At 37.5% G+C, this 17982-nt stretch overlaps 1 protein-coding gene across 11 annotated transcripts in view; it reads left to right on the top strand.

Moving 5' to 3' along the window:
* LOC135709209 (myosin-IIIb-like) overlaps positions 1 to 17982 on the top strand; it is a 340664-nt gene that overhangs the window by 301001 nt on the left and 21681 nt on the right. For 6 of the 11 annotated variants that reach the window (XM_065231439.1, XM_065231438.1, XM_065231440.1 and 3 more), the window contains one exon: positions 15416 to 15601. In XM_065231439.1, the coding sequence (XP_065087511.1) occupies positions 15416 to 15601 (186 nt within the window). The other 5 variants (XM_065231448.1, XM_065231446.1, XM_065231444.1 and 2 more) reach the window with 2 other exon arrangements.

Genomic DNA, 17982 nt, shown 5'->3' with positions numbered 1-17982 from the left:
CCTGATGGCACTGGCGTTGCACAACTTACACTAGACACTAAGTGCTGGTAGCGCTAAGTGGCAATTTTCAACAGAAATTTATCGATACTAGCGCCAAATTAGTCGAAAGTGGAAATCAGGAGATGCTAGCGCCACGTAACGGCGATGTGCCCACTTATCTTTACACAAGTTTCTGACCGAAGTTGGACGTCTATTCTATGTGTTCATACTTTGTTCAGAATATATAAACCGAACCGAAAAGTGACATTTGTATCGGAAATACAGTTCAATCGGAAATGAGAATAAGAGCGTACCGTCTTTATGAGAGAAATTGCCTTCACGTTAGGATTGGGCGATCTTGGATCGATCTTTGCAAGATCGATCTTTTTCATCCCGATTTACGATTTTTCGGATCGATTCTTTATCCACGAAGAGATCGATAAAATCGATCTCTTCTCTCGATATTTTCGAACTACAGAAAAAGTAGAAGGGTTTGTGCCTAGGGACACGAACGGAAGCTTGACATAGGACCGCTAGTGGACGGAATAAATGTGAAGAGCATTTAGTTCTTTTAATTGATCAATTATCTATTATCTCAACTCTATCTGTTTTTGAATTGTAGGCGTACCAAATTTGTAGTAATATTTTTCAAAAAGAAAGTTGCTTGAGAGAATCAATCAAAATCACTTGCACCCCTGCTTCCAAGTTTGGTTACAAGATTACAACTCTGGAGAGCATTTTGTGTGGTCGTTGGGGGCTTGTGGTTCTGAATATGGTTAAACAGGCACAGATAAATTCTATTCCAACTCTTTGATGTAAGCTTGATGGCCCTGAAAGGGGCCGTTTTATTGAAAAGGACATCCATGGCCACTTACGCTTGGCGTGTTTAGTGTAGGTAACAGCATCACGGACCTCATTTTCCAGGAACACTTTTAGCACACCTGGTAGATCAGACCGGAGATACGTTTGACACCACCGCGGCGAGCCAGACGACCGATGGCGGTTATCTCGAAGAACTTTGCGATGACGCTTGGCGCCTCCTTTACCAGACCTTTTCCTACTTTGCCACGACCAGTCAATTGTTGCTTTGTTAGGTGTGAAAGAGTGGACTAGCCACCACCTTCTTACTGCTGCTATTGCTGTTCTCCACGCCGTCCGAAGCGAAAATGAGCTAATGCCATACAGCAGCGTTCTTTTATATCTTTTCAGGTTAAAGCAGAATGATGTGCAAGCAAGTGGTATAAAAGCTACACTGGCTCTTTTCCTTTTGCGTACACGGCGAATGAGAACGACTCAAATTTGAGTTTAGTTCACTCATATTCGCCAAAAGCGCAGGAACTCAGCGATGAGTAAATTTGTTTCATGGTTTCCTGTGGAAAACCTAAAAAATCAGCCAGAAAATGAGGAAATTGACGAAAATTTCATTCAGTCTCGGACAGGCATGGAAAATCATTTTCATTCATTTCGTGCATTCATTTGCCTCTAACTTTTTTTTTTCTTATTAGCTACAACTTTTGTCGGTTAGTCAAATTCGTATCTCTTATGCACGACGAACCAAAGCGAACAGAAGCCACTACTGTTTTTCAGTGATTGTATTTTACATTCACTAAAAAACAGTAAAAAGTTCTGCCCACTCTAGTTCGTGATGCATAAGAGATACAGATTTGAGTTATGAGCAAAAGTTGTAGCTAATAACATAACCTACAAAAGCTCTATACATTATTTTGCGGAATTCTGTTGATGAAAAAAGTTAGAGGCAAATGAATGCAAATGATTTTCCATGCCTGGTCTCGGAGTAGTACCAATAGACTTAGTGAATCCAATCTTTATTTTTCTCAAATTTGGGAGTTTTTCCCTGGAAAATCCTGGGAAAACATGAGGCAAATTTACTCATCGCTGAGTTCCTGCACTTTATTTCTTATTTCTGAGATAACTGTACTCAAATTTGGGTCGATCTCATTCGCCGTGATATCACCTTGAAAGATATCGGCGCCGGTGGTTAGCGTGATTACCTCTCACCCCAGCAGGCCTAGGTCTAATCTCAGTCGGCGCCCTCGGCATGTTCTAAGGCATAACATCTCTGATCACGCCTTCCTTCGGGAAGTAAAGCCGTTGGTCCCCGGTTGAGTTGATGGGTCGATTGATAGGGTCCAGGTGTGGGAGCTGCCTCCCTGGCGTCGGTAGCATTGGAGCTCAGTACGGAAAACAAATCTCGCGTCACTTTTCAGTAGGTCCTATCTACATTGATCGATTCTCTTCATCGACACTATCTTTCGTAAATAACTCGGCTTCACAAATGTTTCCTGCCGTCTTCGTCGAATCAGATGCTAGATTGTTTGCTTCTTCCATCGAAAATATCCGGCCGTGGCGATTCAAAGTTGATCAAGGTTGATCAAAATAATTTGTACCCCTGCTTCCAGTTTGATTACATGAGCATTTGGTGTGGTCGTTGGTTCTGAATATGGACAAATAGGCAGATGAATTCTATTCCTACTCTTTACTGTAATAAGCTTGGTGGCCCTAAAAAGAGCCGTTTTGTTGCCAAAGGTGGTGATGATTTAACCTCCGAAACCAAACAGAGTGCGTGTTTAGTGTAGGTGACAGCATCACGGATCTCATTTTTCAGGAACACTTTCAGCACACCTCGTAAATCAGACCGAAGATACGTCAGACACCGCCACGGCGAGCCAGACGACGGATGGTGGTTATCTCGAAGAATTTGCGTTTGGTTCTGAATATGGCGATGAGCGTGCAAAATATTACGCAATTTCATCCTCCCTATTCGCACGCACCCGAGGATCGGAGGCGAATGCCACTTCGACTTGTTTCGTCTACTTACTACTCTCTGATGACTGTGCTGGGGAAGCAGCATATGCATGTAGGTAATTGGTGGATTTGTTAGTTAATTCAACGCTTTTGGCAATGCTGGACATTTACCAGTTTTTCAATAGTTTCTTCTTGAAAATCAACATTTGAAAGCATTGCCATATTTCTGATCGATTGGTGATACAATTATTGAAATTAGACCAGGGGCAGCTGAGTTATTAACGTTCAAAATCTTTCTTAATTTGTTACATGTTCCATTTTCGGTTTTCACAAAGTGTACCCCCATATAGAAATCCAAGACGTAGTCCTACGTCAAAAAAAAAATAGATGTTAAATTTTTTAATTGTATTATCATTGAAAAAAAACGATTTTCTCTCACCGCAAACTGCGTTGTAAATTTAACGAACATAACGTCAACATCAGCATCGCTACCTACAATGACGTCACTATTTGCGTTTCCGATATTTACGAATACAGCAATATTTGAAGGTTTGGGATACCTCCCTCCTGTGCTCATAGCTCCTTACCGTCACGACAACATTTAATTGAATATTATAAAGGAAAGAATTTCTTGGGGTACGAACGTAAACAAGCGTGTTAAAATAAGAATCAAAAGATCGATCTACCAAAGATCGATTCTTTGGTAGCGATTTAATCAGTGGATCGATTCTAGAGCCAAATATAAGATCGATCCGTCAAGATCGAGCTTTCTCCGAGGATCGCCCAATCCTATTCCACTTAATTCACCCTGTTATCTGTGGTGACAGAGTACAGTTTCTCGATTTCCAGACCAAATCTGACAAAAGTTTGAATACTTCGTCACGAATCTTTTCCGCAATTTGAGCTACCTTCATATCAATTAAACCGAGGGTCCTTACCACCATTGATCTTTTTTCAGGTACTGTATGTTCGCACCTAGGATGCTTCGTCCCTTTCTTGACGCTGAATCCAGCTTCAAGCACACGAACTTTTCTTCCAAATCCTTCGTTTTTCGATCTTGGAATTTTTAGCTACCTCTCCAATTCTTCCGCGAATATTCTTCCGGGTAACGGGAGTCACCTTTTTGCCATAATGTCGTAAATCCCTGGTTTTTTGAAGACTAACAATGGAAGTCCACCTTCTGTTACCATTCATCAAGGATGTCACGTAGAAGCTGTAATCCATGTGCATACCAACTCTTGGCATCTTTTTTTCGCCCAGGCATGAATCCTCCGCATTATCATTAGGGTCAAGACCAAATTCTGAGAATTTTTCCGAGGGCAGGACTTTGAGATTTTGTTTTAGATTGCTTTTTGATGTCGTTTTCAACATCCTGCTGCATAATTTTCGTTTCACTGGTCTGGTTTCTAGGCTTTTGAACTGGTTAAAAATCTTGCTGATGTCTGCCTCTGTTAATTTCCGTTTTGACGAAGTGATTGTGGGACCGCTGTTGCTGAAATTGTTCTTAAAATAATTCATAATTCATAGCTTAAAATCATACACACCTTATCTACACGAGAGCTCAGACAATGTTGACAGTATTTGTTTTGTGAATTTATTTTATCTGCGTTTAAGCACCCTCTAGACTAGGATATATTAGATATACTTATTGTTTCAACATCCTTACCCAAGTAGCAATTGTGGTTTTATGAAAGTTCTGTAGACCATGATTTAGACTTGTAGAATGCTTCAAAACCTCGATAAAACTTGCAATGTAACTTGAGTATGCATGTAATATTGAGTATAAGTTTAAATTTTTTTACGCAGTACAACAACACCGTTCGAAAACTTGCACTCACCGTGCGTAAGTTTTGACAACGGAAAAACGGACTTGACAATCCTGCTTCTCACTCTTCTTAATGTTTTTAACGAATGCCCGTCGAAAATTAGTGCATAGTGTTTGACGGAGTTGACCAATGATGCCAGGATTGCAGAATGGTTTTTCTATATTAATTTTACTTGGACCCTATTTTCCAACCTTCCTTTTGCAAATATAAACAATTATCAACACCATTGACGTCAACATTGATTCCAGCATCAATGCCAGTCAGATTGATGTGATCCCTCTGTCTTTTTTATTCCACGATTACTATTGTCAAATCGAATAATCAGCAACTGGCTAGGATTTGACAGCAAATTGGCTCGAAACCGCTACCCGATTGTCAAGTCCCGTCCCAGGTTCAACGCATAGTTCGTTTACGTTCGCAGCACGAGAACCGAACGGAGGGTGTTCAACTGTCATCTTTCGGTTCGGTTTATAGGTGCTGAACGAATAGACAGTGCATAATAACCGAACGCAGGGTGCTCGTTCGGTACTCGCTTTCGTTCCAGGTGACATCACTGGTTGGGAGATACACCGATTGCTTATTAACATCAAAAACTTTTAGCACCTTTCCAAACTGTTCATCCATGAGCCCCTCAATATGGAATTAGCACTGTCAAAAATAATGTTTGACATCGGCTTAGGTGGGCCCAACGAGTGAAATTTGGCTGGAGAGCTTTTTATTAGCTCATTAGATCAGAGGAGGTATTTATTTGTTATAAAACAAAATATCTAAGATTTTCCTAATCATCCTGAATTTCAGATTTTGGTGTTCTATAAAGTCAACAAGATTTTGTACGATGCTAACACTTGTTTTTTTTTTCATTTGTTAAGCCTCGTCATGTCATGTCATATCATGTAGGATGTAAAGTTGAAATTACAAAATAACTCGAGTCCTCCAAATCATCCAGAAGCTAATATCTTGAAGATCTACAGGCTCAACCAAAGTTTTGTACGATGTCCTGACTTCTCAAGTAACATTGCAAAGTTTATCAAGGTTTTAATGCTTAAGGTTATAATAATTTTTGCTTGGGTTATTACATTAATCCATTGAACAACATGGGAACTCTTTGCATCATTTGAGCCGTATAGATGTCTTAAATTCTCCAAATCACAATGGAATTCCGATTTTGAGATTCAACAGACTCAACGAGATATTGTACGATGTTTCGACTAAATCTTTGCATTCATATAGCCCCTATATATCATTAAGAATGCATGTTTGTATTGCCAAAGTATTTTGAAAACTCCAAAATATCCTGAAGCGTAGATATTTATGCTCCTTACGATGAATGAGGTTTCGATTTGCTTCGTGAACCTGTACTGAAAATATATTTCCAAAGTGCCACAATTTCATATTAAGAACTTCTTGACAAGAAGCTCTTCAGCCTCAAAGAAGTCTTTCACGTTGGATCGATTTACTATATGATGTCATCATATTTTTTTTTTGGATTTCATTGCATCATTTAGAACATATAGAAATATAAAAAATAGGTTACCTAATGTTGAATATGCACCTCGAATTGCGTTGTGAGTTGCACCGTCCTCCCACTGTAATTTATCAGCTGTTTTCAAACCAAATGAGCTAATTTGTTGTATTTTTGACGTAGGATTACGTCTTTCGGCAACAAATTGGGGGTGCGATTTCAAAAAACCAAAATCGACCGCATTATGAAAAGTGGTCAGACTTTGACCACATATAACTGTGTCAATAGTGAATGGATTTTAATTCTAAAAAAGCTAATCGATTGGAAATTTTTCTACGAATCTGTAAATATGAAATACTTCACTATTGAAAATTACACAAATGTCTAACTGTTGCAATGGGGATCAAAATTATCACCAATTGCCTGAAAAAAGCGCTTTCCCTAACACAGATTTCAAAATCCAATTCCATTCGGTCTCACTGAACAGTTCTTATTCAATCATCAATCAACGTGTGTGGTGGTGTCCGGTCGGTCGTCATCAACAGCAGCATAAGCAGTGCTTTCCTCATTTATCGTATAAAATGACCACCAAGGGCGTAGCCGGGTTTCGAGCTAGGAAGGGGCGAAAAAAATTTTAATGGAAAATTTGACCGAATGCCATTCCACCGAAAGCCTTTGTGTTGCTGGGTTTAGGGGGCCTCCATCTGGCTACGCCTATGATGACCACTTTAAGTCTGTTATTTGAAACTTGGTATCTTCAACTTTTTTTTTATAGCGATGAGCGGAAACAACCCTGCACATGAATGGGGCTCCACGAAGTTTTTCGGGTTTAAAAAAATTAGTCGAAAATCGTACAGTACTTCGATGAATCTGAGGATCATCAAGATCTGAACTCCAGCACAATTTGGATAAAGGAACATATAAGGTCCCACGGACCTTCATGAATTCGTACAATACATCTGGAGATCATACAACATTTTGTTGAGCTCGTAGAACATCAAGACCCGATCCACAGTACAACTTGGCGATCCCAAAATATTTTGCCATATATCACATGATGAAATGGGGCTCCATGAAATTTTTTAGGTACACAAATATATTAGAGACATCGTATAATACCTCGTTGAATCTGAGGAACATCAAGATCTGAACTCCAGAAAAATTTTGATAATACAACTTTCTATCTGCCTTGATGTGATGAAGTCTCACGGAGCTTCAAGGATTCGTATAATATATACATACAGACAATATATAACATGTAGTTGAGCCAGTAGAACATCAAGACCCAATCATCAGTATAACAATTTCGTCATTACCTACAACTACATATTCTAAGCTCTACGAAGCTTTTCAGGTTCACAAATTTAGTTGAGACATCGTACAATACCTCGTTGGATCTGAAGGTCATCATGATCTGAACTCCAGGCCAATTTGAGGAATGGAACATATTTTGTTAATAGAACTTCTCATCTCCCTGGATGTGATGAAGTCCCACGGAGCATCATGGATTCGAATAATACATCCTGGACATCATTCAACATTTTGTTGAGCCTGTAGAACATCAAGACCCAATCCTCAGGATAATTTGGAGACTTTAAAATATATTGTCATTACAACTACATATTCTGCTTTATCTAATGAGGCTGCAAGTTTTCGGGGTTCATAGTTGAGACATCGTCCCATACCTCGTTGAAACCTCGTCAAGATCTGAACTCCAGGTCAATTTGGAGAATGAAACATTTTTGTTAACACCGTCATATTTAAGCTTCACATGATGTAACATGGCTCGTTGATGCGGGTTGTCACTGTTGAGCCTGTATAACTTGAAGATCTAAGCTTAAGGATGATTTGTAGAACCAGAGATATTCTGTTAACATAACAATATATTCTTCAACATGCATTTGAATCTTTAGGGGATCGAAAATACGTAAGGATATGGGGTACTACTTAAAGAAATCATATAATACTTGTTTGAACCTATAGAACTTCAAGATCGAATATTCAAAATGATCTGGATAACTTTTCTTCAGAATAAAAAAAAATCAACATTTCAAAGGGCCGTCAAAAACACAAAATTTCACGACAAAAATCGATATCTCGAAAACTATGCACAGATGTCAAAGATGTGGAAGAGTTTGTCTATAACAAAAGTTGAAGATCTAATTTCAAATAACATACTAAAGTAGTAATTTTTATACGATAGATGAGAAGATGAAAGTATAGAGTTGATAGTTCCGTTAGAGTACGGCAGTGTGAAAATTGTATATTGAGAGTAGAAAGTGATGATGATGAAAGATAGATGATCAAACTGATTTGTACCTTCCTAAAAAGTTGTCCTTGCTCGCTTTCTACTCTCTATATACAATTTTCACACTGCCGCACTCTAACGGAACTATCACCTCTATACTTTCATCTCCTCATCTATCGTATAAAATTTACCACTTTAGCCTGTCATTTGAATTTAACATCTTCAACTATGTTAATACAGAAGTAATACAAAACATACAGTCAAAGTTTAACAAAAGGTTTTCCTTTTGGTGCAGATGGTGACTACACAGTTCGAAAAAGTAGTGTAAATTTCTGTTCAATATGATAGCATAGCATAGCATAGCATATGCGATTGTACAAATCGTGGGTGGCTATATAATGGTCAACTAATACGTTTTGCAGAAAATATCGAGTGTTAACGCAGAAAATATCACTTGGGATTAGTGATTTTCCCCACACAAAAATAAAATCTACAATACAAGCATCGCATTATACACCTGGCCACATCCTTACAATCGCAGGGGAAGGGAGGGAAAGTTAATCCAACATCTACTTAAGAAGGTGCAGGGAACCCATACTACCTTCATAGGTGTCACAGGAAGGAAAGAGTTGTGTTAGTGGGAGTGTGAATGATTTGGAAACTCTATTCGTCAATATAGAGCATATGATTAATCAGTGACAAAAATGAAATATAAATAGATAAAATTGGAAAGATCTCACCCGATTGGCCTAGAGACTTTGCAGCGTCATGTTTTCAGAAATGCTTTATTTAATTTTCCTTGAACCACCGCAATCACTGATAACGCTCTTCTAGCTCGTACGTACAAAAGAACGCACTCCACGCATAATCAAGGTCATGTATTTTCGGACTGTCTTCTTTAACACCACACAAAGACGTTGCTCATCGCAGCAACAGAAAAATAGATCAGCGTGCTAGAGGTCGTACGGGGCAACAAAGAAAAACGCAAGACCAAGCACCATTGCATCAGCAACACGAGATCAAATTATCACGCACGGTATTCAAAACTTTTAAATGCGATCACCAGTCCACCCCCAGTCACTCGAGAACAAAACGCATAAAAAAAAACTAACGAATAACATAAATTAACATAAAACTTGTTTAAAACTACCGTTAATTAATGGCACAAAGAAATGTGCAAATATTGCGATGAAATCAATTATATTTTGCACGTAAATCGAATCAAAAGTAACAGTCATGTCATAAATTTCTGTTCAATATGATGCACATAAATTGAGCGTCACATATCATATACGTTTACATTATATATCATGTAAAGTTCTGACACATTTCATGCAATGTAGCAAATATTGTATACAAAACCCCATCTTTGTAAACAACATGGTTTGCAAGTTGCTCGGTTGCGTGAAATGAAATACAAGGCTACGAGAATGAATGTTTACATCACAATTAAAATTCAGAATTTTTATCTGTGTTTAACAAAAAAAAATTTATATCTTTTAAGCTTTAAATTTTAAAGGAATACTTACTTCTACAAAGATTTAGACAACTAAATTTTAAGCAGCATTGCTCAAAAAATTCAAAATGATGTGTTTAAAACATAGCATTCTGTGGACATGTTTCGAAATTTAGTTAGGGTGGTTCTTAAAAAAACAGTTTTTGTGCTCTAACTTTTTTATTTCGATTTAATTTTGAGAACTATTTTCAACGAACTTCAAGAGCATGAGAGAACGCATATTTTGAAGGTTGATGAGAAATGCTAGATTCTGTTTTTGGAAAGTTGTGATGGTTTTGATTCAAAAGCAATCTATTTTTATGCGTCACTTTTCTACTAAAGGAGTAAACATGAGCAACAGTTTTATGTAAAGCGTGAAATTACGGAATTTGACGTACACGATTTATGGAATATTATTTGTTACCTTTTGTACCCTTGATGAGAAAAACGTGATTGGAACGATAAGCAATATATAATGTTCTTGCAATTGAAGTCCATTGAAGATAGTTTTCACAATGAAACCGAAATAAAAAAAAAAAGTTTGCAACACTCATAAAACCCTGGTCAAGGCTATTTTTTCATTATTACATCAACCAAAACCTCATTAAGGCTAGAATATGTCTAGTTGGCCCACCCTGGAGAAAGTTCTAAAAGGTGTATTCTCGAAGCTCTTCAAGATTGATTTACTGCAAAAGGTTGTATGACGAACGCATTGAGAACCATTTGAAAACTACAACAAAAGCTATTTAGCAACAATAAAAACCCTTCCGAGCCATTTCCCCTTGCCACTTGCTTAATCCACCTGATGCTATGGATCGATAACCAGCTAATCTCCGCTAACTAACAGTTTCAGTGGTAATTTTGTTGAAATCGACTTGAATTGTTCATCCTACTTCGTCTATCCTTCGAGATTTCTTTGTCATAAATTTGGCTTTTATTAACTATGAGGAACCATCTTTTAAGCTCAATTTGCAAACAGAGTAATTGGGGAGTTTATTATGCATTTTAAAAAGCCTAAAAAGCAACAATAAATGTTTTTGCTCTAATGAAAACCCTAATGGTTTTATGGTTGCTTTTATAATGATAGAACACGTTATGACTGTCGTAAACAACATTTAGCAACTCTCAACAACCCTCTTACCATGCGTCCTCTCGTACTCTTGAAGTCCTTCAAAGATGGTTCTCAACATGAAATCGAAATAAAAAAGTTAGAGCAAGAAAACTGTTTTATGAGAGCTACCCTAACTAAGTTTCGAAGAATGTTCATAGAATCACATGTTGATTTGATAGTATTTCATTTTTTGACGTAGGACTACGTCTTTGGAAGGGTGCCAATTCAGGGAAATGCAACGAAAATTGGTCAGACTTTTTATGCAAATAACTTGGTCAATAATCAATGGATTTTGATGATTTGTGTGTCGATAGATTCACCAGTGCTATTAAATTTGGTGGTATGTCACACATTATAATCAAGCTTGCAAATGCTCATTACAGCTAAAATGCTATTATTCGGATTTATGATGTTATGAGATATTTTAATGATAATTGTTATTTACAAGATGCAAGAAGAGAAGGTAAAGTGTGTGTATGACACATAAAATCAGTAAATTAAGCTTTCAGAGGGTCACAATTGCGATTAGCTGTAACGATGAGCAACGCGATGAGCGAGCAATCAGCGATCATAAAATCGATAGTTGTGACCTTCTGATAGCAAAATTGACAAATTTTATTTGTCACAAACACACTTTTCCACCTCTTCTTGCTTCTTACAAATTAAAATTATCATTTTAGTATCTCATTGTTTCATAATTACGAAAAATAGCATTTTAGCTGTAATGAGCAATTACAAGCCTGATTGTAATTGTTAAATATTTAAATAGTTAACAATGAAGAAATATGGAAGTATTCAAATTTCCCATACATTTTCTTCGACCGCAAAGTGCTCACCCCTAACACAGCCATCAGAAAGTTGATCCGCAACAACACAAGCCGAAGCCGCCCAATCATTCAACGTTGGATGGTTCGAACTCGGATTTGTTCGCTGCAGCGTGGACATTGCAGCGTTCCTAGCAGCTCAATACATACACCTCACACCAATAAAAATATGGTCGTTTAATAATGAAATTCAATTTTAATTATACCATTTTATTAATGTTGAATGTAAGATTGAGTTAAATATGCTAGTTGGTAAATTATTGAAAATTGATCAACGTGTTTAGCCGTAATCAACCAATCACATGCTCGCTCGCTATTATTATCGAGAGAACGGAGAGACGAGCTGGTACCACTCAATACTCAATATCATTTTGACGTAGGACTACGTCTGTGATTTCTATATGGGAGTACACTTTGTGAAAACCGAAAATGGAACATTTAACTAAATTATGAAAGATTTTGAACGTTAATAACTCAGCTTCCCCTGGACCAATTTTATTAATTTTATCACCAATTGATCAGAAATATTTCTACGCATCTGTTGAATTTAATATTATATCATTTTAAAAAAGTTTTGCTATTGAAAATTGCATGAATGTGCAACTGTTGCTACGATACTTTCATTTATCACCGATTGCCTGCCAAAAGCGATTTCCCTAACACAGATATCAATGTTAAATTCCATTCCATTCTTCTTAAACTTAAATATGATCAGAGTTGGTTGGAAATGCTAACATGAAGCTTTAGTGTGATGATTTATTAGCTAGAGAATGATCTTTAGAAGAGGGTAGGTGGATAGTTCCGTTAGAGTACGGCAGTATGAAAATTGAATAGAAGTTGAAAATGAGCGAAGGGCCATTAAAGCGACAGTTTACAAGATAGACGCACATTTTTGCCTAGCCCGTACGATGTACGCGGGGACTTGAAGTATGTCTCCAAGTCCACAGGCAAAAATGTGCGTCCCTCTTGTTGCTCATAAACTGACTGCGGCTGTGGAATAGTTCTAGCGACGTTTTCATCACTACCTAAAGCCCCACGTTTGCGAGAGCATTTCCAGTCGATGGTGTGTTATAATGCAGTTCTTCTTTACCCAACTATTGTGTTGCTCCTCTCGTCATGACCAACGTGATCATCTCAGAGAGAAAGCAGTAGGGTGGTTATTGCGTGCTGTACCATCATCAGCATTGTTGACGGCTACTCCCGCCTTGAGTTGTTACATTCAAAGTGTTTTTTATGTTACTTCATACGCGAAGTTAACGATTTTCAGAGTTGGTTGGAAATGCTAACATGAAGCTTTAGTGTGATGATTTATTAGCTAGAGAATGATCTTTAGAAGAGGGTAGGTGGATAGTTCCGTTAGAGTACGGCAGTATGAAAATTGTCGCTTTAATGGCCCTTCGCTCATTTTCAACTTCTATTCAATTTTCATACTGCCGTACTCTAACGGAACTATCCACCTACCCTCTTCTAAAGATCATTCTCTAGCTAATAAATCATCACACTAAAGCTTCATGTTAGCATTTCCAACCAACTCTGAAAATCGTTAACTTCGCGTATGAAGTAACATAAAAAACACTTTGAATGTTAAATATGATAATTTTTAGAAAAGAGGACCATTTTAGTCACAAGCTAAGCTAAAAGGAAGATCTATCTATTCTTGTAGACAAACTCCTCTAGAGATGTCAAACCTCTGGAGTGCATGGTTATAGAGATATCGATTTTTGTCGTGCAGTTTTGCGTTAGTTCAATAAACGTTATTCCAAGGGAGATCTGCAGAGAACTCCTGGGGAATTATGGAAAGCATTCTTTAGGATTTCCATTGAGAATTTTTAAGTTATTAAAGTACTCGCAGTACTAGCAAAGTACTCAATGGGTTGTGCAAGGAGAACTTCAGATGAATTCTAAGGGCATTATGAATAAAAGTGCATGGTAATTATGAGGTGAATTCCGTTGAGATTGTAAGGAGTATTCCAAAGGAAATTCTGAGTAAGTTTTAAAGAAACTCTGAAGACAATTCCTAGCAATTTTGTCCACAATGCAAGAAAATTTCCGCGGGTGCTACAAAGAACTCCTGACATTATTTCAAAGAGAAACCACTCATCTAATTGAAAAATGATGTCCATTTGATCGAAAGAAAAGGTGTCTTTAATATATTTGATATATACACTTAGAAATACCAAATCTTACACGTGACGGAATCCATCTTTGACATAAAGGATGAGACGTAAACAAACATGTCATGTAAAAATAAGTGCTCCGAGACAGAAGAGTTAGAAAGTACGTTTGATTGAGCTGAATTTTGACTCTATTAGGACTCAATTTTATGTCAAAATTGACGCTCGTATATGTCAGTCTCAGAGCACCTACATTTACATTATTTTTTCTAAGTGTGTAGTTTTATTACAGCCGAAGATATTTGTATTTTAGAAATCAAACTTTTTCAAATGAATTATCTTGTTTTAGCTGTATTTAGAAGACAATCCTACTGAGATCGTTTTTGGCGAATTTTTGGATTGATTGCATGATTTTACATAAAAATCATAGATCAAACATTGAAGTTCATTTTTTTTTTTACTTTACTTTACTACGCTGAACGTCATTTGGCTGAACGCAATTTGAAGGACTATTTTGTCATACGGGTTTAGTATTGATCTAATTGCTTGCCCTAGCTGGAAAATATTCTTCTCATATTTCGGGAAAGCAAAAAAATAAATGAATGCAATGATTTACATCAGCATAATCATGATGTACAATTCGCAGTTGCTACACCACGATTAACCAGATCCAGCGAAATTTGCACAAAGAACAAATGGGGCTTGGACTTAACAATCCATCAGTACTTTCAAGGACAATAACAGGACTGTTAGTCCGACACCCGTTGTTACCAGAGACCGAGTATTCCTCTACGCCTAAGGCGATATACATTCAGAGGTGTGTTCGGCAATCGTTTAGAATGAAGTTAAAAACACAACAAAGGCACACTCAGCGTGGTTCCACGACAGTTCGGAATAATTGTTGTGGTAGATTTTGGAGTTTTTACGTTGTGCGCTTGAAATATGGGTTTTTTTTTTATGACGGTCAAGTTTGGTTCCTGGAATCCAATAATATGCTTTTTTAATCAACTTTGAAAGCATGTTTAATAACCTTTCGAATCAATCAAATGAAGGAATTTATTTCTTCAACTCTCCAATTTGCCTTCCAATTTTTTAACCATTGCTGATGATCTTATGGATTTTCCAATTTTGTTTTAATTTTGCGTCTTACTATCCACTTATGTTAAATTCAAGCATCACAACCTACTCCCTCTTAAAATTAAGCTCATGGCGGTTTCGATAAACTCAACATTTTTCATTTGCTTCCCTCTTTCTAATCCATGGGTAGGGACGAAACATCACCATCGGAATTTATGGCTGCATTTTCAATTCCATCGTGTCCTCCAAATATGTTTTATGACAAACATTGCCAAGGACCCGAATGCGGTTGCCTGACACTTCTCCAGACTTATTTGCTTGATTGCTTTTCCCCCATACGCTACCCCCTGTACGGATCCCTCTTCTTACCGCCTTGAATCCACAGTTCTCTAAGCCGCGCTTCTCGACCGCAAAGTCCCACACGAATCATTTCCAATAATTCAATTTCTCTGACGTTCTTTTTCCTCACATGTTCTTTTTCTCCGTGTAAACCTGTGACACTCTGACCACCAGACAACGGAACCTCCAGCAGCACCAGCAGCAGCAGCAGCCACGGGTCGACATCAATCGCAACGACATCCTCGGTGACCGCAAGGTGGAGCTGAGCGAGCGCAAACAGCAGCTGTCGAGCAACTGGCACCAGGCGTACCAGGCCACCGAAAGCACCGTGCAGGACAATAAATTCAAGGGGATGGTCAGGTAAGCAGCTGCAGGTGGTGCGGTACTAACTGAAATGAACTGAGATCCGTTCGATGGCTTCTGTGGGGCCGAGGGGTCCGGCGCAGTTTGTTAGCAGTCCGAGATTTGCCTTGATTTGCAGCCCTTCGGCAGTGTTTTCTCTTGGGGATAAATCGAGTCGACTTGTTCAGATTTAATTTATACCAAAGTCAACAACCGTGATTTATCTCCTGCCCTGTGGTTTAATGGTCGCTTTCTCGAATTTCTATTTTTCACGCTGCATGAATGGATTTTTTTTTATGTTTGACACAGCGCCCAGATAGCCCGTCGGATCGATCTTTTCAACAATCTCAATAATAACAGCCCCGGCAGTGCTAATCACAACAATAACAAACGTAACCCTCACTAGCAGAGCGAGCACCGCATCCTTAGGATTAAGTTTTTGCAGCACTACTAATCGGCTTTCTTTCCTACTGAATACTAACCTACTAATTTTCCTATACTCTGCCATCCTGTGGGTTTGTGTGGATTTTCAACTTTGATGGATGAAGGCCTCTCAATAATCCTAGAGCAATACAAAATCAAGGTCATCCGCAGCCGGAGCAGTATCAGAATGAGGTGGTTCGTGGAAATGAATCGTTTCTCTTCTCGAGGAGGAAGTGGTAAGGATCGTTAATGCTTGTGGTGTTTGTTGTGGTTGTTTATGTTCATTGTTCTGGGGGTTGCAATTTATTAAACGAAAATGATTTAAATGGGCAATTGGATTATCCGGCAGATTAATTCACAATCAACGAATGGTAATGGTTTCAGTTTATTTAAGGAACATATGAATGAAATTATAGTGGGGCGCCCGTTATTCTTATTTTTCTCTTTTTCCATGCATATTTAAAAAATATTAAAACATTGCTGTATTCAAACTGTTACTGTTTATCACATTTGTTGTTACATTTTAGACTTCATCTTCATCTTTATAAGTTGAATTTATTTTCAAAGGGTATACCCTTGTTTACATTTGGCCTAAAAGAGCGCATGATTAGTTACATTATATTTCTTGAATTTATAACCTACCTAACTATCCTAACTTAACTAACGAGGTAGATTGTTCTCCGTTCGTCCAGTGTCTGGAGGACTATTGAGGATCATTATTAGGATCATGTTCTAGATCCTTTGCAGTTTGAGGTGTTGGAATTTAGAACAACTCTCCCAGATTGATATACTGTACACACTTAGAAATACCTAATCTTACACGTAACGGAATCCATCTTTGACATAAAGCATTAGACGTAAACAAACGTGTCATGTAAAATTGAGTGCTCTGAGACTGAAAAGTTCGAAAGTACGTTTACTTGAGCTGAATTTCGCGTCTATTATGACTCAATTTTATGTCAAAATTGACGCTTGTCTCAGAGCACCTAAATTTACATAAACTTTTCTTAGTGTGTAGTCTTTACTGGTACTTGTAGGATATTTATTTGTAGACAGCAAATTTGTTTTTCAGTGGCAAGGTGAATTTCCTGTTGATAAGCGGATACAGTGATCTTATCAAGATGTTGCAAATGTTCCCAAGTAGCACACAAATCATATTTCTGAAAAAGAATTAGAACAACATGTTGTTTAAATGTATTATAAGTGATGCAGATAACATCCCATGTTTTATATAAGGTTTATAAAACTTTATAAACAAATGTTTTATTCATAATTCCTAGAATTCAACATTGTCCAAAAAAATTTCTTTTGATTTAATCATTAAATGTTATTTAAACGTGCATCTTACTGTTTTAATACCAACATAAAACTTGTCGTATGCAAAATCAATCTTAGTTGAATTTATAAAGCTCTTGAAGAGATTCTGTACTTTCCAGATTGACTTGGACATGGACGGCGCCATTGAGCCGGATTGTCTCTTCACGCAGTGATTGACAGTTTCTTATGAGGTTTTCGGAGGTTTGTTATAAAGAGAGTTGAAAACGCTTTTTTATGGAAGGCGAGAATATAATTGTCATCCCATTGGCAAGAACATTATAGATTAGATTATTTGCCACTGGTTTTTATGATGTTTCCAAAACATGTTGTAAGACCAGTATTTAGTTTAAAAAACTCCACGTCTTGCGCTTTTTAGGTTCTATGAATGCATTAAATGATGAAAATTAAATTATTATTGATTCTCTACGTAAGTCATTGAAACGTATTTTCAACTTCTTTCTGACAAGCCGTGTTGTTTGGGCTTTGTCAATGTTTACCTTGAAAACTAGTTTGCTGTCTAGTATAAGTCTGTGGTAGACCAGCTCTTTGAACCATTTACTGTCAACACTGAGCTAAAGGGCGAACAAGAAATTATTGCGACACCGAAAATGTCATGCCAATTTTCTTATAATATTTAGAATCAAACCAAAATTTTAGGG

This window comes from Ochlerotatus camptorhynchus, unplaced genomic scaffold (assembly GCF_037179485.1).
Source record: "Ochlerotatus camptorhynchus isolate MF236.1 unplaced genomic scaffold, CSIRO-AGI_Acam_v1.1 ptg000357l, whole genome shotgun sequence".
NCBI classification, from domain to species: Eukaryota; Metazoa; Arthropoda; class Insecta; order Diptera; family Culicidae; genus Ochlerotatus; species Ochlerotatus camptorhynchus.
The sequence above is the reverse complement of the archived record's forward strand: the minus strand, read 5'-3'. Positions and strand labels throughout refer to the sequence as shown.